This window comes from Fukomys damarensis, unplaced genomic scaffold, assembly GCF_012274545.1.
Source record: "Fukomys damarensis isolate Sample0158 unplaced genomic scaffold, DMR_v1.0_HiC HiC_scaffold_22, whole genome shotgun sequence".
In the NCBI taxonomy this organism is placed as follows: domain Eukaryota; kingdom Metazoa; phylum Chordata; class Mammalia; order Rodentia; family Bathyergidae; genus Fukomys; species Fukomys damarensis.
The window spans coordinates 17556913-17581377 of record NW_022900934.1 but is presented as its reverse complement, the minus strand read 5'-3'; the positions used below and the strand labels follow the sequence as shown (position 1 = coordinate 17581377).

At 40.8% G+C, this 24465-nt stretch overlaps 1 protein-coding gene across 8 annotated transcripts in view; it reads right to left on the bottom strand.

The window, feature by feature from the left end:
- Window positions 1-4041: 4041 nt before the first annotated feature.
- Window positions 4042-24465, bottom strand: part of Ptprt (protein tyrosine phosphatase receptor type T) — an 810280-nt gene continuing 789856 nt past the window's right edge. For 7 of the 8 annotated variants that reach the window (XM_010631417.3, XM_033767166.1, XM_033767168.1 and 4 more), the window contains 2 exons: window positions 23247-23382; window positions 15272-22338 (listed from right to left, as the gene is read on the bottom strand). In XM_010631417.3, coding sequence (XP_010629719.1) covers window positions 22285-22338; window positions 23247-23382 — 190 coding nt within the window. In that variant the 3' untranslated portion in view covers window positions 15272-22284. Of the gene's footprint in view, window positions 4142-15271; window positions 22339-23246; window positions 23383-24465 lie in introns of those variants that run through there. The other variant, XM_033767165.1, reaches the window with a different exon arrangement.

The window sequence follows — 24465 nt, the reverse complement described above, 5'->3', positions numbered from 1 at the left end:
GAAAGAATTGGACTTTTTGATAAAAGTCAATTTGGTAAAATTGATACCTTGTAGCTAAGAGACTGGCTCATTCAGCTACTTATTATTATCATTGTTTTAGGTAATATCTGTAACTTCAGTAATCATTTTTACTCTTGGGTAATTCTCTGAGATTTCGGTTATCTCCTACATAAATTGAAGATAGGTTATATGATATTTGTAGGGTCTTTTATCCTCTTGATTCTGATAGTATATTTAAAGTAATAATTTACACTTGTAAAGCACTTTGTAGATTCCCAAAGCATTTTCACATTCATTATTTGGTTCTATATTTTTTGCACCCTAATGAGATAGATATTATTATTATTATTATTATTATTATTATTATTATTATTATTATTAGTGCTGGGGATTGAACTCGGGTCCTTGCGCTTGCCAGGCAGGCCACCGAACTGCTGAGCTAATTCCCCAGCCCTGAGATAGAAATTATTATCCCCAAAATGTTAGATGAGGAAACTGAGGCCCAGAGATCTTGTTACTGGTAGACATAGAATTAGAATTCAGGTTTCCTGCTTCCCAAGTAAGAGGGTCTTTCTACTTGACCAGGCTGGACATTAGAAAGAGAAGACCCAATAGGAAAGGCTAGAGTTTAGAATGAACCCTCACTATCTTATCATATGGCCTCAGTGGTTTTATGCTTTGGGGATAGGAAAGAAGGGTAGGCACTCAGGTTGTTACTTATTCACTCACCTGCCATTCCCAAATCTTCTGTACAAGAACGTGCAAGTCCATGAAGCCTTGCATTTCTCTTATGAGAGTCAACGTGACGTAGGGGTTAAAAACATAGACTGACTAAACCTGAATCCCTGCTCTGCTACATATCAACTGTGTGATTTGAAGAAATTTCCTTAATGTCTCCACCTATGTTCTCCAGGCTTTAAATGTGGATAACAATAGAACATGTATTGTAGGGCTCTAAGAAGGAGTCATTTATAAACATTTTTATTATTCAGGATGTGCTGTAGTAGCAAATAAATCCCCAAATCTCAGCAAATTAACCCCCCAAAACTTTATTCTTCGCTCAAGAGAATCTGCTGAGGGTCAGGTTCACATTCCCCTCATCTTGTGAAGTCCCAGCATACCCCAAGCTCCTCCCTCCCTCATCCTTCCCTCTTATGTTTTGTGCCTTGCACATGCTAAGCAGATGACTACCACTGCACTACATCTCCAGCCTCCAGAGCCTCTTAAAAGCTAGGAGATGATGTAACGTATCTCCTTGAAGGATCTGCTGGTCAGAATTAGTCACATGGGCCCAATATAATTAGAAAGGAGCCTAAGAAATGCAAGAAAGTTCTTGGACTAGTGATGAACACTACTGGCTCTGTTAGTATCTGTGTTCGTTAAATATAAAATAAGTGTGAGTTTTAAAGATACCTTGTTTTGTGTGTGTGTGTGCACAGTTTAATTCTCTCCCTAGTGTCTTATTTTTTATTCCTGCTTATTATTTCTCATTTCAGTCTCAATTTCACATTTTAATCATTTCTTATTCTTTTGTTTTTCATTAATTTTGCTTTGTCTTTGTAACAACTAATATATAGTTTGGCAGGGATACTAAGAAAAAAACATTTTATCAGCATCTAGGAAATCTAGAAGCTGTCAGTCCTCCCACCCTGCTGCTTCTATAGTCACCCACTTAGTTTCTCTTGGATGATTTATCTAGTTCTTTTAGAAATTTTACCCTGGGATGCTGACGGAGTCCACTGTTCAGCCTCATCCTGATACTTCCCTAGGAAGTGCTTACTTGAGTAGTTGGAAAAGTCTTGCCACTGACACTTCCTCTGGCCAAATGCAAGGAACTGCACCTTTTTTTTTTTTTTTAACATCCAAAGTCTCTGACATGTAACTTTTTGCCTTTTAAGACCAACAAGCCCACCTAGCAGCAAGCCCCAACCTAGGGGGGAGGCTGATAGAGGTCTTATTTAGAGAGGTGGGCTGGACCCAAACTGGTAAAGATGCTGATGGTAAAGATGGATGATGCTGATATCTCTACAGGTATCCCCAGGTAGGTGACACTACCCAGTCTCTGGGATTCTTCTTTTTGAGTTTTCTACCTTTCACTTGGGCAGGCCTTAGGAGGCCCCTCCAGTCCTTCCCTTTATGGGGAGCATTGAGAAGTCCTTACAAAGATGGGCATACTTATCATCTTTTGAATGGAATCAGTTGAAAGATTATTTGCATTTTTTCAAAGATCATAAAATAACATGGACTAGCTGAGAATTCCAAAATTTGAAAAGAAAAGCTTATGCCCTTGCTGAGTGTGGCTTGGAGTCCTACTGGGAAAGCTCCTGTGGCTTCAGTAAACATCAGGGCTGTGATTCTCTGCTCTAGGTCCATTTCTTTAAAGGTCAGTAGGTGCCACTGTGGGGGACCTTTGGCAGATGTGTTAAGGAGCATCTCTGCAGAAGGACTTCACTGGTTTGCAGAGCTGAGGCCATAGTGACAGTATGCTCAGTACCACACACATCTAATCTTACAACCTCTTTCACCGAAATGTCTCAGCTCCTTATTCTACAAGTGGTTTGATACCTGTCTGGAGCCCAGATTGAGGCCCCTCACCTTTTCTTTCTCTGCAGGGAGACCTAGATTTGTAGGTCTTTCTCTTGCCTGTGGCCTATACCACTCTTTCTCGAAATTCTCTGTTTGATTATGTTGTGGCTTATTATCTAGAAGCTCCTTCAAAGCCTCATGTGGTTATTGGTTGGGATTTTGGGGGTTACTAGATCTAATGTGTGAGACTGGTTTAATCTACTGGCGGGTTTATGGCCGAGTGTGATTTTGGGAGGTGAAGCCTGGTGGGTCACTGCGGGTGTAGTGTGCCTTGATGGCTACTTCCTTCTGCCTGCCATGTCATGGACAATTTCTCCTCTACCATGTCCCTCTGCCAGACCACTTGCCTTCGAGTCAGCTGACTATGGACTGCAGACTTTCCAAACTATGAACTAAAATAAATCCTTCTTCTTTTAACTTGTGGGTTTTAAGTATTTTGTCCCAGCAATGACGAAGTAACTAGAACAGGTTGATTCCGCAGTACTCCTTACTCCAGTGTGGAAAAACTACACTTTCATTTCTCTGCTTACAGAACTGGTAAGCAACATATGACTTGGGGCCATTTGAGAAAGGCTTGTGAGAATCTAGGTGGCACCTTCTCAGGGAATTATGACTTTTGCAGTGACAAGGCGTGCTTCTTCAGATTTGGGAAATATACTGGGATGTACTCTTTAGAAACAAAGTGTTTCTTCTGGAATTTATGGTTAAAATTATTAAGGGAAAAAACCCTTATGTGTTAGCTTAAAAAGTAGATTTTAATGTTACTGCTTTTTCAAGATGTTTAGAATATGCCTCTAAACATATGAATGGTTTCAGAACCCTTATTTCTCTAAAGGAAAAAGAAGAAAAATAGGCCAACATTTTCCTCTCTGTTAGAGTATATGCCATGTAACTATTTTTGGCTTTCAAAGACACTTTTTAAAAAAAATTTGGTACCAGGGATCGAACTCAGGACCTTGCCCTTGCGAGGCAAGTGCAGAACCACTGAGCTAGAGCCCTGGCCCTCAAAGACACTTTATGTGACCAGGAAACTTTGCCATTCTGGTTCCAACAAGCCAGACATGAGATGTCTCAATACATTTTCCCTCTGGATGTACCTACAGTTTGTTTGGGCACAGGGTACCTCTCTGAGGATCTTTTAGTTTGTGCTTCTTCCACAACCCCAGGGTAGCCTTAGATATTTCTGGGAAACTGGATGCTAGAACTGTCTGGGTGTTCCTGTAGTTCCTACTTGGAGCCATCAGTGAGGACTGAGTGCTTTCTAAAACTACTCTCAAAGAGACAGTTGGGTTCACCTCTGAGGAATATACCTCACACAGCTTCTTATTTTGCATAGACCCTGCTGGATCTAACTTGTAGAATATAGCATGAATTGTATAGGAGGCTTTACCCATCTTTCCAGTCGAAGAACCAACAAGAGAGATTAGGTCGAAGTTTGTCTTCTACACTTGTTTCTGTCTTCAAATTGGATACACTCAACCAGGTAAGGTCATTTGTTGACCTTGTTTTTAATTCCTGCATTAGTGCTCTGGAGCCTCTCTGTCCTCAGCATTGCCTGGAAAAGTGAGAGGACCAAGAATAGTAAGACGGACCAAAAATTCTATTTCTATAGCGATAGGGGACAGGGATTAGAGGTGATGACCAGAGTGTATAACTTTATCTGTAATGCTCTGGTTATTTTACAGAGAAAATGTATTCATGTACCATCTGTGTAATTAAAAATTAAATCAGGGCTATGTGAATACTTTAGGCCTTAAACACCAACTTTAATGCAAATACTGAATATGATAAAGCATCCTGAATTGAATTAAACCCCAAAGGTGACAAAACCTTACTTTACTGATTTCTAAGAGTTTTTCATTCTTATTTTGTCCTGCCTTTGATCAATTGATATTTGATAATATCAAGTCAGTTTTATTCAAATTCTATCTTGATAGATATGAAACATGTCTTTCCAATATCTGAGGTGACCAGGAATCCCAAGGCATTGACCAGAATGGATTCTTTCATTGGTAGTACACAGTCTTAATTATTGTAGCTCATTTAAAAGTTGTTTTTGATCCCTGGTACCAAAAATAAATAAACAAAAGTTCTTTTGTCATTCTTGTGTGTTTATTTTTTCAGACAAATGGCAAAATGATTTTTTCAACTTAGTAAAACATTCACATAGATTTTTTTTTTTTTTTTTTACCAGGGATCAAACTCAGGACCTTGCTCTTGTGAGGAAGGTGGCAGAACCACTGAGCTAAATCCATGGCCCTTTTGTGGATTTTGATTGAAGCTGCACTAACTGTATTTAATTTTTGGCAGAACTGGTATTTTAACTACAATGATTTTTACCCTCTGTTACAGATCTGTTTTTATTCCTATCTTCTTTGAGGTCCTTAGACAGAGTTCTATAGCTTTCTTCATGTGGATCCTATCCCTTTCAGAAGTTTATGTATAAGCATCATATATTTGGGACTGCTATTGTGAATATGATCTTTCCTGTTGTATTTTTTAACATATAATTGATGCTATATTAATAAATTAATTAATTCATTGATTCATTCTGTAAGTATGAATACAGAAGACTATTATTTTGCATACTTATTTTATATCTGTGCTTTTACTGAACTTATCAATCTTAATAGGTTTTAGCTTATTGGGCATCTGTCATTGATTGTAATAACTTTGAGCATTTACAAAAGTAATTTTGGTGGTTTAAAATATGTATTCAAATTATTTTACAGTGCATTTATAAAAAGGATGAGTCTTAGTCCCTTCCATTTGAATCAGAGCTGACCCCAGTAAATCTCTTGTAATCCATTATAGAAGCTAACAGAGGTGATGCAGTGAACTTTAAAGTTTAGGTCAGAAAAAGTAACTTGATTCCCCTCAGGATTACTTGGAGGAGTCACTTTGGATGAAGTTAGGGACTGTGTGATGAGTCTGACTACTCTGCAACATTCATTTTGGAGACCTTCATGTGATCGCTCATCTAATCTCTCAGCTAACAGTCAGCATCAACAGCATCTATATGCATGAGTCCATTTGGACATCCAGCTCAGACAAGGCTTAAAGATGACTGCAGATCTAGCTGCCATCTGAACATAACTACAATGACAGACTCCAAGAAAAATCTATCCAATGAACCCTTTCAGAATTCCTGGCCTACAAAATAATGAACAAAATAAAAATGGTTGTTTGGGGCTCATTTGTTACATAGCAATGGTAGCTGTAACAATAATCTCTTCTTTTTTTTCTTGTTGAATTGCACTAGCTACCTTGCATCAGCCCAAATTATTAAATAATAGCAATGATGTAGACATTTATGACTTTAAAAAAAGTACACTTAAAATTTTCATTATTACTTAATACACTTGCAGTTTATATTAGTTATTCTGTAGTAATACAGAACTCTAAATACTCAGTGATGGAGGACCACAAAAGTTTGTTTCATCATATGTACAAAGTCCCATATCCAAGTAATCCTAAGGAGGAACCGTCCTCCATATGGTGATTCAGTAATTCAAGCTGTTAGAGGCTCCCTCATCCTATAGTTGAACCTCCTGGATTAATGAGGCAAAGAAAGGATCTCTCACCAGCAAGTAAGTACTTTGATATAAAATTGGTACATATTAGTTTGATCCAAGCTTATTGGCCAGGACTTGTCACACAGCTCCAACTAATATCAAGGAGGATAGGAAGGTGTAATCTTCTTTTATGCTCAGATGGAGTATATAAATGGATGCAAGAGAACACTAGGAATACCTTCCAGTCATTAGTTCAAGTCTCATCTTGGCGCATTGTTCCATAATTATTAACTTCCTAGATTATTGTATTTAATAAAAATCAAGTTTAAATTTTGTCAAATTCTTTCTTCAGTATTTACTAGGATGATTTTATGTCTTGTTGCTTTTCCTGTAGACTCATTGAATTATTAAAAGTTGCTGGCATATAGCCTACTTGGTATGGTATATTATTTTAAAAATGTAGCTAGATGTAATCATTAAAATTTAGGAAAAAGTTTTGCATTTATAAATATGACTGGTCTAGAGGGACTAAGATTGTGAATGTGTATCCTACTTGGTATTTGTAGTATTTCAACTTCATAATAGATATAGTAGGGAAGCTTTCACTTATTTGCCTTGTTTTGGTTTAGTACACACTATATGACATTTATTTATTTTTCTTTAAAAGTTTGATTAAATTCACCTGTAAAGATATCTGTTCTTACATTTTTCAGAGTAGGATGAACAACTTATTTTTTTTTCTCTGATAACTGCTCTAATTGGTTTATTTCTTGAGTGAATTTTGGTAATATTCATACATTTCCTCTATTATCTGTTCAATCAAGATGTTAAAATTTACTAGCTTGAATTGCTCATAACATCTCTGCAACATTGTGTAATTTCTTCATTCACTGTTAGATCCTCTTTTGGTTTCCTAACTTTGAGTATTTGTGGGGTTTTTGTTTGTTTGGTTTTTTTTGTTTGTTTGTTTTTTGGGTACTGGCCATTGATTTAGGATTTTGTGCTTTTGAGCAGAAGCAGCACCACTGAGCTAAATCTCCAGCCCCTGAGCATCTGTGTTTTAATCTTGGTTAGACTTGTCAGCAATTAATTTTGTTGGCTATAATAACAACAAAAGTTCTTGGATTCAGTTATCAAGTCTGCTGGTTTTCTGCACTTGTATTTATTGTATGTCTCCCTTTTCTTGGCATGGACTTCATTTCATAGGCAGGTATTTCTCTGATTCCTCAAAGTGAACCTATGCTTTTGAACTCTGAATCTTTTCATGTGTCTGGAGATGTTTCCCTGTTTATTCATCCTTATAAGGCGAGTTCTAAGTTTACTTAGAGCTGGGAGCTTCCAGAGAGCATTGTGGAGGGGCCAAAAGGAGAGGGAAGGAAAAGCTGAGGATTGCTGTTATTTTTACTCTGTCAGTTTTGAAATCTGACAGCCTGTGAGGTCAGGGGACTCAGCAGAGCTGGTGAAGGGAGCTAATGCCAGAAACATCAATGTGGAGGAGGTCTGTATGTGCACTTAGTGTTGGATGGAAACCCCACCGCACCATCTACATCTTTTCCTGGCACAATGCAGTCCATTCGGAACTAGATGCCTACAGGGTTCATCAGGATCCATGTGTTGCCAAGGACAGGCTGGGGGTAAAGAACTGCTGCAGGCTCCTGACTCTTTGTGCAAGGATTTTTAATAAGGCTCACAGTGGGGTTCTACAAAGGACCCTTTACTGCCCATTTCACTGCCTACTAGGGAGGTTTGCCAAGTGTTTTCCGCGAAAATATGGATGGCGGGACTCCTGTTCCCAAATATGAGCAGCAAATTAACTGCATGACACACAAGATGAGCCCAGGATTGACTAAAACCTCTTCCACCTGAGTCAGTTTATACTAAGTCCATTTTGTCCTTGGATTAAAAGCTTAACTGGACAGCTGGCAGCCCTCTATGGGTGTTGACAGATTAACAGCTGGAGGATGGAAAATAGTGTGTAGCTTAAGCTTAGTTCTCAGCTAGTGTTTCTCTATGAGCAAAACCTGAGATGATATTTATTTGGAAAGATGATTCCAAGAAATAATGAGGGAAAGGGGTGCTAATTAGGGTGCAAGAGAGGAAGAAATAATACAGTATGAGCTACCGAGTTGCCTACTTCTATAAGAGCCTGATTATTCTGGGACTATATGAAAAGTTCCATGAAGTATAATTCAGCACTGCCTTTAGAAGACTTGTCCACGGCTTTCAGTCTCCCATTGGTCAAAGGTAGCGCCATAGAGCATCAACTCCCCTGCATTTCTGGGTGGTCCACGTGTCAGAAACCATAGAATAAAAAGCAGGCTAGGCACAGCCTGTGCAGAGGGAGACACTGTGGTCTTCCCTGGATGAAATCTGCAGAAGCCTGCTTAGAAATGATCAACACAGCCATGAATGAGATAAAAGATGAGGTCGAGAATTTTTGCAGTGTATGCAGTAGGTGTTTGCTTTACTTAGTTGTATGTATTCAACCAACAATAGGCTTTCACCTCTCCCTTACTGTCTTCCTGTCTCTGGGGTGTTCCAAACAGATGGGAGGCCCAGAAGCTAAAATCCTTAACATGCACCTCAGCAAGTTTCTCCCTGCCATTCTGGTTTTTCTTAATGTCATTTCATCTCCTAGGAAATAAGCAATGGACCATTGACCAATTTTCTAAGTATGAACCATCTGGAACAGCACCTGGGAGGGATGAACCACTGCATTCTCTTTGAGGCTCCTGTACATCATTTAGGTAGTAAAACATGATTCAGCATCAACCACTAATTGTGAGTCTCATTTCTGCTTCTTGTGTCTTGTCATCAGAGGAAACACCTCCCCAGTTTACAGAATTCACTGCCAGGTGTGGTCACAAGTTTTCAGTGTTGACTACATATTTGCAGGTATGTTAAAGGAAAGAGGGAGGACATGGAGTCAATCACTATAATCTGGAATGAAGTTTCTTCGCCCTTCTTGCCCCACTTTCTTAGAGGGATATATTCACCTTCTATGAAGCCGTATGTGGTTAGTCTTCAGGCTTCTCATCATTCAAAAGGAAGTGGTAATCCTTTTCTATGCTCAGCTGCTCTTAAAGTGAGGATCCAAATTTATCAAACAACTCAGCGTAGCTCCTTTTCTGGTTATTGTCTGGGATAAAAGCCTCCGTCTCACTCATGGACACTTAGAGAGGAGAGGAGTGCAATACTCAGGATTCTGCAAACCTACACCTGGATTAGGTCTGACTTGCAGAGAAATATGTAGTTGGACCGCTTTATTTGGCCCTTCAGTTAAGAGCTTTCACTGAGATGGTCTGTGGCATGAAGCCATTCAGGTTCAGGGATGGAAATGTATTGCGTTCTGCTAAGGATTTTATTGAAGCCAGTATTTCAGGAAATATGTAGAAAACAATTCCATCTAGGCTTAAATTTACCCTTTTATACATTGAGTTGACTAAATGATCATATTCTCTTTGTCTTAGATAGTGGAAATACCAAGTTTTTGAACCTCTTGATCTATGGTAGATTTTTGGGATTGATCCTACACATGGTATTATCTTATCTGTCTTGCCCTCAATTTCTTATGTTCTGCTATTTTTACCTTTTCATGTAGTTGGCTTTTCTATGTATAAAGGTAATATAAAATTGAGACAATATAAAAATTTATAAACAAAACTTACTCATGTTTCTTATGATGGGAGATTATCACTGTATTTTGATATAATTTTAATGCATTTATATCTTCAGTTTATTTCCTCTGTGCACCCGTAGCTCTCTGTGTGCTTTCCATCTATTCATCCAGAGGTCCTTGAATAAGTAAACTTTACTCCAACACCCATTCTATGAACTGTGAAAGCTGAAACCTCCTCCGTTTCTACTGATTTCTGGGCGTTATCATCTCTGGCTTCCGTCTGTCTCCAGTTGTTTGGTTTGTGTTTGACATCCGTCTGTGGACACCACATCTCCTGCCTCATGTTAATGGAGAGTGCAGGCTCAATCACTTTGCTAAATTTTAAGAGAAAGTTACCTAGGCCAGGGCTTGGAGGAGAATAGTTGCCTTTCTTAAAGACTTAAGTGCTCAACAATTTTCTAAAGTTAACCAAAGTGGATTTCTTCCTCTATTTACTGACTTTGTTTTTCTCTCTTGTCCCTTTTCTTTTTCTTTTTTCCCCCCATTAAGTTTATTGGTACATTTAAGGAAAACAATACAGTTAGTTACATTCATCACTGGGAGTCCCTTTTCTTTCTTTTTTCCCCCCATTAAGTTTATTGGTACATTTAAGGAAAACAATACAGTTAGTTACATTCATCACTGGGATCTTGTACCAATACCTGATGTATCATGATTCTTATTTTTCCGCATTCCCCTGCTCTCCCTTTACCCCCTCCACCCTTCCCTATTTACAAAAACTTTGTTTCCATTTTTTCCTTTTCTCTTTTTTTTCTTTTCCCTTCTTTCCTTTCCCCTACCCTTTCCACTTCCTCTACTCCTTTAGATCTTTTCTTCCTATTTCACATAGTCAGTTATGCAATTTGAACCTTATTTACACTTTTAGTTTTTCACACAGGAGAAACTATTCAGTATTTACACGTGTGTCCTATTTATTTCACTTAAGAGTATGGTCTCAGTGTGCATCCATTTAGCTATAAATGACTCTCATTTCTCATTCTTTTAAATTTTATTTTTAAAAACTAATTTTATCGGTACATTTAATGTATGCAATATAATGACATGCATTGTTGGAAATTTGTACCTTTCCATAATCTTGGTTCTTATTTTTCCCCCATTCTTCTGCCTTCCCTTCAAACTCTCCCTCCCTATCTACAAAGACTTTGTTTCCATTAGCTTTCATTTTCTCATATTAAGTCCATTCCTTTCTTTCCTTTCCCCCTACCCTTCCCATTTCCCCTTCCTCTTTGTCCCTTTTCTTCCTATTTCACATTATCTATTTATACCTTGTAGTCCTTATGTACACTTTCAGTTTCTCACACTAGAGAAACTATTTGGTATTTATACATGTGTGTCCTATTTATATCACTTGAGTATCACCTCCATGTGCATCCATTTAGCTATAAATGTCTCTAATTTCTAATTTTTTATGGCTGAGTAGTAGTCCATTTTATATAAAAAAACCCCCACACTTTCTTAATCTAGTCTCCTGTTGATGGGCAATTGGGCTGCTTCCAAGTTTTAGCCATTACAAATTGTGCTACTGTCAACATGAGTGCATATATATCACTATGGCATGATTTAGTTTCTCATTCTTTATGTTTGAGTAGTACTCTATTTTATAGAAAATCCACATTTTCTTAATCTAGTCTCCAGTTGATGGGCAATTGGGCTGTTTACAAGTTTTTGCTATTACAAACTGTGCCACTATAAACATGGGTGCATATATATATATATATATATATATATACACACATATATACACACACACACACACACACATATATGTATATATGTATGTGTGTATATATATATACATATATATATATATATATATGTGTGTGTGTATATATATATATATATATGTGTGTGTGTGTGTGTATATGTATATATCACTGTGGTATGATTCTTTCACTTCTTTTGGAAAGATACCCAACAGAGGGATGGCTGGGTCAAATGGGACCTCTAATCCTAGTTCTTTAAGGTATCTCCATATTGATTTCCATAGTGGTTGCACCAGTCTGCACTCCCACCAATGGAGATGTGTTCCCTTTTCCCCCACAACCCCGCCAGCATTTGTTATTGGTTGATTTTTTTTTTTTTTAATAAGGGATTGAACTCAGATCCTTGCACTTAACGAGGCAGGTGGTGGAAACACTGTGCTAAATCCCCGCCCAATTGGTTGATTTCTTGATAGCAGCCATTCTTTATGGGATGATATGGAATCTTAGTGCTGTATTCGCCTGCATCTCTTGAATGTCTGGTCCTGTTTCATCACAAACACTAACAAAAAAAGATAAAATCTTTCTTTAAAATTTTCTCTTTCATGGTAGGTTGGTGACCTCAAGACAAATATCCATGTGTCTGAGGGCTTCTAATTTGTCTAGGGAACCAGAGGAAGATTTTAAATCAAACCAGACTGACAAATCAGTCTGACCAAGCTGTTCATGGGTTAGAGGAACCCCAAGGTAAAGCAACACAGGAAGGCCTATGAACCACTTGGATAGACATGCAAAGGAAACTGTGCCTTTCTCCCGAGCTGAAGCACACTGAATGTTGGCCCCAAAGCTGGGGTGGCTCCCTTAGCATTGCTATGGGATCACTTGAGTTTTAATGTACTCAAAATATTTTAGCCTCAGTTTCAGAAGTACTGTGAAGGCGTCAGGCGCGACAAGGGACATTTGCCTAAGCACATTTCATAGAAATATGACCACTGTACATTGTCAAGTGAAAAGAAACACATCTCTAAATAATTCTGTCATCTCTCTATCTTCTATCTATGATTTAGTTCAATTATGTAGAAAATGCAGGTATGTTTTGTTTATATATGTAAAGCAAGATCTAGAATGACATTAAATATTAACAAGTACTTTTAGTTGGGAACTTTCACCTTATGCTTCAAGAAACTTGTATTAAGTTCTGTCAAGTGACTATGTGATGCTTTTATAATTTTGCTTTAAAAAGTATTTCCACTGGGGGGAATACGCTATGCCCCCAATTATTTTTGTTATTAGGCATTATGTAAGACTTTTTTTCCCTTCTTTATAATTTTCTTTTCTCAGAATCATCTATTACATTTATGTCCAAAGAATAATTACAGCAGGGAGAATAAGTAAGATTAACATGACCCAGGAAAAGATAATTAATTTGGCGAGACACTCGGTTCCCCACTGAGGACCCACACTGGGAAGCGCATGCTCTTCAGGCTCCTGGCTTGAGGGTGGGTGGGCGCTGTATCTGGGTTTGTCGGGCATGGGAACCTGGCCAAGTTCCCAAGGGTGAAAGAAAACAAAGTGAACCCTGAACACCAGCCCTGCAGCTTATGTGTCTATCTGGAGCTGTACAAAAAACTTGGGAACAGTAAACTCCCAGGAGTTTGTTCTGTTCTTCTGTCTCGAGAACAGAGATCATATGCATCCAACTCAGAGATTGGCAGCCATACTCTAGCTTGAAAACTGGCTGTGTCTTTCCTCTTGAATGTCTCTCTGCCCCTCTAACTGCTATAGAATTTAAAACAGTACTTGCCCAACTTCAGCCTGTAATGCAGTTGTCTGGGATACTTGTTAAACATGCGAACTGAACTCCTGGCTCCTATCCTGGGCCTACCTAATTAGACTTGGCTTGTTTAGCTGTTCCCAGGTGCAACAATGTAGGTATCCTGTACACTACATCCTAAATTGGAACGTTAAAGGATGCAACAGGCATTAATGCTTTGGTGTTTAATCTCAGCATTCATTGGAAAATTGAAAAGAGAGATCTATTTCAAGAGGTCTGCTTCTTTGGTTCTGAGCATTCCATGTAACTACCTTTGTCTAGTGGGATGTTATAGATATGATTCAAGAAAAGGCTTGCCAAGTACTTATGAAACTGGGCTGTCTGTTTCATGCTCCTGTCATCACCAGAAGAAGCATATGTCTAGGCAAGCATGTTGGTCTCCCTGGAGGAACATCAGACATCTGTAAAGCAGAGTGTACCAACCAATGCATGAGTCCTAGAATAAAGTCATTGGCCAACTCATAATCAACACAGGCTGAGATTAGATGAACTCAGCCTTCAGAAGTTGAGTCCCAGCTGACTATTCTAAGACTGTTGTTTCAGGTCACTTTATTTTGGAGTGATTTCTTGTGCAGCAATAGTTAGCTGATACATCTGGGTAGCTTGTTGATATGTAGACCTTGAATTTTTTTGTTGTTGTTGTTGTTTTGTTAGTTCGTTTTTTGGTTTTTTGAGGCAGGGTCTCACTATGTAGTTGAGACTGGCCTGGAACTCACTGTGTAGCCCAGGCTGGTTTTAAACTCGCAGCCATCCTCCTGCCTCAGCCTCCTGAGTGCTGGGATTATAGGTGTACACCACCACACCCAGCAGATATGTAGATCTTGAAACTATGATTCTTTAGACATTTAAAACTGTGTGCTTAACAAATGTCCTTGTGATCCAATGCCATTGCTCTGTAGACCAGACTCCAGAAACGCTGCTTTATACCTAACCCTTTTTATTAGTGTATAATCATGGGAAATCCCTTGATCATTTTTGAACCTCAATGTTTTCAAAGAGGGGATAATATATATTTCCTGTGTTGTAGTTGCAAAGATTAAATAAACATAGATGTAAAGAAAACTAGTTGATTATAGGACTTTGTTCCTTCTACTTCAATTTGTTTCCATCTCACCTCCACCCAACCTCAGGAAGACACCAGTGCGAATATCTTAGGAAAACATGAATCTCAGGGTCACAGCTTTATTGTATAGATTTTTAACACAGCCATATTACAAACGTTGTCAGGGAACATTTACAAGAATAAATAAGATGGACTTGCAGGTGTAAAAAGATTACACTTCACTGTAATGTACAGTCAAAAATATATCTGATATTCATTGACCTGACATCATTTACCTTCTGCTTTTTTTAAGCTAGAATTGGAAAGAAAAAGGAAAAAAAAAAAAAGAACATTGACAGAACAGTGCTGGCTCCTTTTAAAAGTTGATTTGTTTTCTCTTCTCATACGTGCTTTATCTATCAAACACCCAAACTGTACAAGTGTAGGCCGTTTGGATTTGTGGGGGAGGCTGCAAATAATGTGGAGACTTTGGTCTCATGCCATAACATATGCCCATGGGTATAAAAATGTCAGCCTCCATGGAGATGAGTGGGGACCACATGATAGCTGTTAAAGAGCTACAAGGGTGACTAGTAACTGAAGCAATTATAGAGGTCTCAATTTGGTCTTTAAGATGCGAAATGAAAAGAGAAGATACAAAAGAGTGCTTTTGAGTCTGATTACCAATATGGGTTATGTTGGGTTAATCTTGGCAAACCCAAGATGCTCCTAGTGAGGAAATATATGAACTGGGAATGATTCAAATCTTGTATCCACTGTGTCACTGTGCTTTTGAAATCTGTGCCAAGAGGCCTTGAGTGGGGAATTGGGGTAGAAATCTTTGGAGATAATGAACATGGCGAGTGAAGCCTTGCTTTGGGTCCTGCTTGGACCTTTAAGGGCTCTTGCTATTTCTGATGGACCTGTTGACCAGTGGGTTCTCATCTGAGATCTCAGTGGGCCTCATATCTATGGCAAACCAGTTGTTTCTTCTGGCTTAGTGTGTGGTGATGGTCAAGCTTGGATGAGATGAGGATTTTTGGCCAGAATAGCATCTTGGCCGGTGTGTTAAGTAGGCTTAGATGGGAGAGCAGGAGGCTTCAACCTGCACAAAGCATGACTTGACCTCAGGTATAATTGAGTTCAAACATGATCCAAGCTCCACAGGATCTCACCCATCTAGGATGGAAAGGACCAAAAGATCATCTCAGCAATACTTCAGCTGTTCTTTAGTGAGACACCTGGTATCTGTCAGAAGCTACTGAGTTGGACAGCTCATCCTCTCTGGCAGTCAGCAAGTTCTTCCTTACAGCTCTGAAGTTTCCCTCTGGTTCCATTCACAGGAGTAGCTCAGGACTAGAAATTGTGCATGACTTTATCCAATAATCTGCAGTTCTACAGAAGATATGGGTACCAGCATCCCATCTGAACTTCAGAAGCCTGATTTTATGTAGAATGACACTGCTTTGTTCGGTAGGGTGGGCCATGAGTTTGTCAGACCATCACCTAAGGCTGATCAATTTATAGTCACAAACCCAAAGGCACTGAATACTTGTACAAGATTCAAATTTGCAGTCTTACCAGTTTGTTCCTTTACCCCTACCCCCAACCCAAGAGTCCTGCTCACCAAGGAGCCATGAAACACGTTAGCTACCCTGAGCTCCAGGCTTTGATACTCATACTTTCCTAACCAGTACTCCAAAGCCTCTACCTCTTCTTTCTCCAGGAATTCCAATCAAGGACCAGAGTCTATAACCTACCACCCAGAGCAGTACTCAGATACATAGGTAAGTCCCGTGGTTATTTAGTTCTCACAGCTCTTTCTAATAGACCCTCTTCCATCCTGACTCTTCCCATATCCCTAGTGAACTGACAAGCTCTTAGATGGATGTACGCCAGGCTTGGGGGTTAGGCATTGTGAATTCTGATTCCTCCTCTTGGAAACCTAACATTCAGGAGTGGACTTCATAAGTGACTGTGTTCTTTTTGATACCTTTCCTATGTCTTCTGAAGCTGGGAAAGAAATAGGAAAGACATGGTCTTGATTTCTACAAGTCAGTTGAACAGCCAGTCTTATACAAAAGTCTATCCCTGGTTACCAAGAGACTAAGTCTGTTTATGTGCACAGATATGGCATAGAAATCTCTTCTGTATTTCTGGGGATCAGATCTATGACCCTGAAATATGTGCCAGACAAAACTGGAGCTGTCTACCCCTGACCTCTCTTCCTGCTGCTCAGACAGTATATAACCTCAAAGGCAAATTCCTGCCAGCAGAAGCTGAAACTCTGTATTTTACAATTCTTAGCTAAGTATACGTAGAAAACCCCTGTCAGGGAGCCTTTGCATAGGAGTATAGAAACAAGACTGAATCTCAGTTGTTTGTCTCCAGTTGGATTTACTTATTTCTCTGTTATACTTGGCTGTAATTTAGAGCTGATCAGAGGCCGAGAAGAGGCTCCTGTTGGTTTTGTGATGGAAAGGTTAAGTCAGGAAGTCAGATCTTTGAGATTATATGACCATCCATGTTCTATATTGTGGCATGCTCTTCAGCTTTGGTTGAAAACTTGTCCCTGGGATTTTGGCCCAGTACAGACCATTGATTTTTTTGGCTTACATTTGAGTTCACCCATGTCTTCCACAGCAAATCCTGATTCAGCTGGGTGCTGATGGCCAATCTGGCCAGCCTGGGAGTGGCCGCCTGCAGACTAAGGAAAAGTGGCTCTCTTCATTCTGTCCTTAGGCTGTGAGATCCAAGGGAATGATCATTCCCTTCAGTGTTTCTGGAGCTGGATTGGGCAGTCACTGCTCCAGAGATGACATAAGTACCAAGCTATTCCTACCTGGGCCTCACTTCTGTTGTCTATAGAAGCCTCGCTAGAGTGGTAGAGACATGGATCCTACTAAGCTTACACATTAGAATGTAAGTGTGACCAGAGATGGAAGGTGAATGAACATGACTGGTCAGAGGGAAAATGATGATCACCTTTCACCCCAGACACCAAGATATTTTTCCCCCAAAGCTGCACCTTTGCCTCATCCCCTGTCCTGCCATATCATAGAAGTGGCCAAATAATCCATAAGCATCCTGGGCTCTGAGCATTCATTGGCTTCCAATTTTCTGGTCTTGCCTTCCTGTTTTCCTGCTGATGTCCCCCAAATCTATTCCTTATAACACGGCTGAGGCTTCCCTTTGCACGTTTATTTTTCCATGAGTTGTTCAACCCACCCTTTTATAGCCACAAAATGGCAAGGCTAGAGTTCTAACCAAAGACCGAGCTCTTTCCACCATCACTCTACTCCTCACCACAGGATGCACTATGCCGTAGCAATCTGTGCTTTCTGGTAGCACTACTCCAGAGTGATGCATGTTGTATGAACCCAGTGAAACTGTAAGATAAATTGAGTGGCTTTCTAGACCAAAGCCCCTCATGTAAAATGTGTTCAGAGAGTGGATCACATCAGCTAACATGGAGCTCCTCGTAGACAATGGGAACTACCTTCTAGAAGCCCAGCATTCAGGAGTCTGTTGCCTAATGTTGCATCCAGCTTCCCTTTTCCTTTGAGGGATTTGTGGAATCATTCCTCACTATGCCAGATAGGCAAATCCTCCTCATTCTAGTCTGTTAAATGGTTCCTTCCAGCACTCAACTGGAAGAGACCTTAGCTGACATTAACCTGGGAACAGTGAGGTTGGGTACTCCTACGCCAAAGGATCTGCCTGTAGGAGGGCGATGTGGTTTTGAGCTTGAGTCTGGAATTGGCCTTAGTGGGGAAACAGCAGGTCAGACACTATACCACAGAATGGGATATCATTCTCTAGGGTTCATACAAGGGGCCCGAACAGATCAAAACCACGAGATATAGGGGATATTTAAAAAAAGTATTTGTAGAGTCACATTAAAACAAATCAGTTTAAATTAGGAAGTAGAATGCAAATGTTGCACGAATTGTTAAAATATGATACTGTAAAAGAATTTTATACTTACTGTTGGATTTTACCAAGATCTACTGAGCTACCTCTTCCACTCTAGTCTTTACTGTCTTGGGTAACCTCATAGGAAAATCTGAGACACAATGGTAGAAAAGTATTGTCTTTTGGTCAGAAAAACAAAAGTTTAATTTCTGGCTTGCTGATTTACTAGGTATGGAGCTGTGGGCAAGTGATTTCCCCATGGGAGCCTCTGTTTCCTCAGTAAAGAGGTGATATGATAATCACAAGCATTCTTCTTAGGAATATTGGAAGAAATGAGCACACATAGTAGCGCCCCCAGCACAGGTGCAGCTAGTTCTGTGTGATGATTGACATCTAGTGGGCCATTGCTCAGGCCACATGCACAAAGAAGGCCAACACTAAAGGCAAGCTGGTGCCTTTCTCCCCACAAAGGGAGACTTGCCGCGGCTGTCTACAGGCTCAGAGGTACCCGGCTGGCCCAGGATCTTCACACCAGATGGGTGAAAAGACACGATGTTGGGACACAGCTGAGATATATTGTGAATCTATCTAGGCCACAAATATACACAGGTTGGGACAATTTCTGGCTTCTCATTAATTCTTTGCATCTTTTTCAAATGAGGTCCCTATTTAGGAGATGAGAGCCAGAGGAAGATCTTTGCTAAGGGAGGGTGCTCTTTGGCACCTTGTAGTTGAGAGTGTTTCTGTTGTGAAGAGCATGAATACTATTTCCTCTTCTCATAGAAGGGTGAGCCTACTTTGTTACTAAGGTGGGGATATATCTGGAGAGGTGGTGTTTGCTTGGGAGATTTCCTGGGCAAGAGATCAAGTCCAAATTCTGCGCACCTTCACCTGATTTCATTCAACCCTTGTCCTATAAGCCTTCCTGTGGGGTATTAGAGAAGTCATCTCCATCCATGAGCCTCAGTTCTTTTCGTGTACACTAGCCCAAGACCAGCTCACTACCCTACCTTCTTTGGAGGGTGGTTGAATTGTGACAAAATGAGGGAACAAGCTGGCCCTTGGGTTAACTCTACCATGGCTTGAAGTTTTACAAATTTCCTTCTCCCTGAAGCCACCTTTTAAATTTCTACCATTTTAAATGGTAGAGGCCCCTCTCATTTTTATCTGCAGCTATTTCCTTCCTTTCTGAACAGAATAAATCTTAGGGTTTGTGTTGAACAGCCCTCAATTCAACCTCAGCTTGTCTGGATGAGCCAAGATCTCAGGAAATAGTAGACACTGGCCAGATATACCATGCGGCAATCTCCTCGAGGATGGGAGAGCCAGTTGGGGCAGTGGACTGGAGCCAGAGGAAGCCAGCAGGACCAGTCAGAGCTGGGCCCTGGGGACTTGGCTCAAATACACCTGGGAGGAGGCTCATCAAAGAAGAAGAGTGAGTTAGTCACAGGGGTCCTTTGCTTGCCTTTGCTTTGAGATTTCCTTTTGAACTTCCGAAATGACAGCTTTCTTGATCAAGTCTGGTGGTCTGGACATCTAGACAGCTTCAGAGCCTATGCCCATGGAAGAAGCTTCTGTGGGACGCTTTCATGTTCCATTTTAATGGGCTTGGAGGCCTGGCTTGCTGACCCTGCTCTGTAGGAAAGCAGAGATCCGGGTATCTTACAGGAACAGTGTCTCATGACCAACTGCATATTTTGTTCCAGCCACAAAATAATGAGCAGAAAGACAAATAGATACAGTATTTTAAAAAATAACACACTTAAGGGAATGTTTTCACAGTGTCTGATGAAAGGAGAAGAGGCAGCCCCACTGGCCTCTTCAGCACTGGGGTGAGCACATCACTGTGAAGCTTTGCTGGCTTCTTGTTGACCACAGGACAACATCTGCACTCTCTGTGGGGCATCTGTCTTCCTGACCCTAGCTTACTTCCTGCCATTCTCCCGTCCTGCTATGTTCTAGCTGGGCTGGCCTCTCATCCTGTCTTTCCTGATGCCTTTTTGTACCTCTTTGCATTGCAGATACTGACCCATTAGCTTGAATCTCCTTGTTTTCTTTTTTCTTTTCTTTTTGGTATCTGACGAGACCCAGCTGGAATGGATGCTACTTCCTTTAGAGAGACCTAGGCAGAGTGAATCTCTCTTGCACAGTAAGCATCTAAGGGCACAAACTGTGCCTTATTGAATTCTGTGATCCTTATACCCTAGACCAGCTTGCAAGATGGAGCTTCTTAGATCTCAGGACACCTGAGTCTGTCAGATATTGTACCTAAGCACTGGCTAGAGACCAGGGTAGAGAGTGTCCCTGGCTGGCTCTCTTATAGCCTGAGGGAATAGAATTGTTTTTCACTAGAGGAAGAAATTAGATGAAACCAGCTTTCCAGGGGAGCAAGGAATGAGTTACTAAAATATATCTGAAAATGTGGGCTTCTCAGAAGAACTGGCATCAGAAAGAAAGAACTAAACTTTTGTTCATGAAGTTATCTGTTCAGAAGTGTCCAGCCTTATTTTTTTTCCATAAATAAAATAATTGCTTGGCTGAGAAAGTAGGAAGAAAACAGTTCAGAGAAGTTTTGTTGTCTTTGTCTGCCTTTTTGGAGCCCAAGATTCCATCACTGAAGAAGGTTCTTCAGTTTTTCAACTGCAAAATGGAGATGATAAGCACTCCCTGCTGGGGCTAATGAGACTACTGAGGTGTCATGTGGAAGGTGCCACGCATAATGCTGGCACATAGGAGATACTTAGCACATACTGGCTGCCTTTCCTTGACTCACTCATACTTTGGGCAAGACTCAGAGTCCCAGGTGTAATTCGTTTAAACCAAAGCATGACTGGGTCCACAATGGCCTTTAGCAAGATGGATGCTAGACTTCTCTAGGAAGAAGCTCAAATTTGGAGATCCAAATTATGCTCAAAGCTGGTACCCAGACACCATTTATTGACTAGCCCATCTCTCCCTTGCTCAATGGCTATACTATCCTGGGTGGGAACCTTTCAAGGACACAACCAGGCAATATAATAGGCTCATTGCTTCACACTCAAACTCCCACCTTAGCTTTTTAACATAAGAGACTAAGATTTTGTACCTTTAACAGAAAATTTCTTTTCACATACACTTGGGAAAACAACCAAATCTTATTTTCTTCAACCCTCCCAGAGGAAGCTACCACCCCGGAAACATAAGGGTTATACTGTACAAGCCAGCCAGAACCCTGCACCAGGCTAGTACCTTTTACAAAGGAAAGGAGGAGTCGCAACATTCCCCTACAGTTCCACCTCCTCCCACAGACTACAAAAAAGGAAAGAAAATCTTTATCGAAGTGTGCTGTGGGCAGAGCTGGCTGGCCAGTGAGTGACAGACGGTAAAGGCCTGGGCTGGGGAAGGGATATAGAAAGGTAGTGGGCCAAGCCCCATGCAGGTTAGGTGTGAGGACTGAGAGGAGCCTCTGCTGTGGTCTAGGGCTTATGTGGAGGTCACCCTGATCTAGAGGAATAGGTGTTCTAGTTCCAGAGGCCTCTGAAAGAGGTTGCAGGGGGCATCAGAGTAGTGACTTCGAAATCCCCATTCTTTTCCATAACAACTGCATGGAGGAGTAGAACTCACATTCCCAACACTCCTAAAACAAGGAGGGAAAAAGAGGTGCTGGCCAGCCTCCCGCGCCCCAGCACCTGCACAGTTGGCTTGCCATGAGATTCACAAACTCAGAAAGAACAAAAGCAAAAGGTCTGGGAGCCACAAGTCCAGGGCCTTGTTTGTGGGTGCGCTTCCATTTGGGCCCTGGTTGTGGCTGGTCTGGTTTGGAAGGGATCCCAGGCTTGCAAGCATAGCATCTCCCACAGGAGACCTCTCAGAAGGTACAGAGCCCACTGCAGAACATGGAGCCACAAGTCTTCTTTTCGGAGTTAGGCAGGGGTGCCACCTCTGAGTCCCTGGGCCCAGTCACTGCCTTTCAGAGAAAAAGGGGCCTGGCCACAGCAGCCTCTGAACTCTGGCAGGTTCCCCATCCCATTGGGCTAAAAGGAGCTTAAATATTCCAGTGCCACCTCGTATACAAATTTATACTGTTCCTGAGAGGAGGAGAGACAGAAAAGGAGATAAGAGAGATAAAAAAAAGGAAAGGGAAGACATATTAGATTAGAGATAAAGATTTTGGAGGAAATTTTATCTACATCCATACTGAAAGTCAAGAAATTATACATATCTGGACATCCTTTAGTGTTCTGCTTGAGGCCAACTTCTACACTAGCTTTCTCGGATACCTAATGGGGATAATTTCCTTTCTTTTTAGGATTCTGTACAACAGTGCTTCTTGAATTATAACCTATATACAAAAAACCCAGGAATGGCTGTTAAAAATGCAGATTCTAATTCAGTAAATCTGGGGAGGGACATAAGATTCTGCATTTCTTACCACTCTAGGTGATGCAGATGTTGCCCAAGTAGCATTTCATTTTGAGTAAGGTCACACTTTGGGTGGCTTTAAAGACTTATATTCAAGTTCCTCATGTTGGGTCTGTTTCCACCATTGTACAAAGTCTCATCATCTTGGGCTCTGTCTTTCTACTTTCTTTGCTATCTTTTTCTTCATGGTGTCCTAGTTCAATGCTTTATACTATAAAATTAGCATAAATGAATTAGAATAGGTGTGGACTGAATTGAAATCATAATTCTTACTTTACTAATACAGAATTCCTTCACTTAAGCCTGAATTAGTGACATTTGCCTAAAGAATGGGCAGAAAGTAGAACAAAGTAGGTGCACTGGGATTAATATTTGGATTTTTCTGCAGGAGAAAGAGATTGATGGGGCTGGAAGGGGGAGAAACAGGCAGACAGCAGCGTATACAAAGGGCAAAGACTGTAGGTACTCAGTACGCACTCAGCTTTTGAAGGATTTTACTAGTTGATGTCATTCTCTTTAAGTCTAAGGAACTATAGTGAGTTCCAGGCTCTTGAACGGTTCTCAGGATACTCACCAGGGTCTCCACCATGTTGGATTTGTTATTCCGCAGTGTTTTCACAATGTGGAACACGTCGATGATGTTTTGTTGCTGGATCATCTCACACACGCTGCAGATGGCACAAAAGGTTCCACTGCGGCCTCCTCCATTTCTAAACACAGAGAGGAGAGGTCAGCCACAGTCCTGTCCTACCCTCACTGACACCTGGTGATTTTAAAGTCATGGGGTAGTAGTGAGGACTGGCTGCCTTGGCAAGTGCTAGGTAAGCCAGGAAGTGGTGGAAGCTTTAGCCTGGGCCATGAGTTTTAGTTTGAATACCATTTCTGCCATGAAGCTTTTTCCATTTGGACAAGTTGCTTCCTCTGTCTGAGCTCCAATTTCTCATTCCTATAATGAAGGCGTTGGACCAGAAGACTTGTGAGGGTTTGATTGGCTTGACGTTTCTTTGGTTTTATGAGCAAATGACATTCACCCTGGGCACACCTACCCGCACCTCCATGATAGGGTGACATTGTGTCTTTGTACCTGGAGTACCTGCACCTTTGTCTAAAATGATACTCTGGTTGTACCTACATATCCAGTGCAGAAAATGGAATGTTTTGGGTGATTTTCCTACTACTTTTTCCCCCATCTTCCTCTAAGAGCAGCCAGCCCAGGTTGGGGCCTGTGGGCCTGGGTTGGGCCTAGGGGTGTGTGTATGTCCTGAAATCCAGGTCTCTACATGTATATCTTCAAGCAAGATCCTGCTGAGTGTGAGGATACGAATACTGTTCTTGGCAAAGCCATCTTTCTGTTACTCCTTCTTTCTGAAGCTCTATAAATCATCTTCACAGACACATCCCTCAAACTCCTTATAGAGCGTTCCTTTAGGAATCTACCTGATTTCAAACTCCTGGGCATGCTGCCAACAGCAGCTAATGATTTCCTGTAATGGGCCGTGTCTAAAGAACATCTGGACAGAAACTAAGTTGCTCAGTCAGTCTCTTAGACATTTTATCTACAGGACACCCATCAACCAGATGTTTCAAGTACAGATAGCCATCCTCCCTTCACTGGCTGCTGGCTCCATTTCAGTGTCTGTTATGGTTCCCAGGACCCCCAGGGATACCCAGATTCCCGTTAGTAGATGACATTCCTGTGCTTTCCTTCAATTCAAACTGCTGGTCATCCTGGCTAGGACAGACATGGATAAAAAGGTACTTCTGGAAAAAAAAAAAAAAAAAAAAAAAGGCCA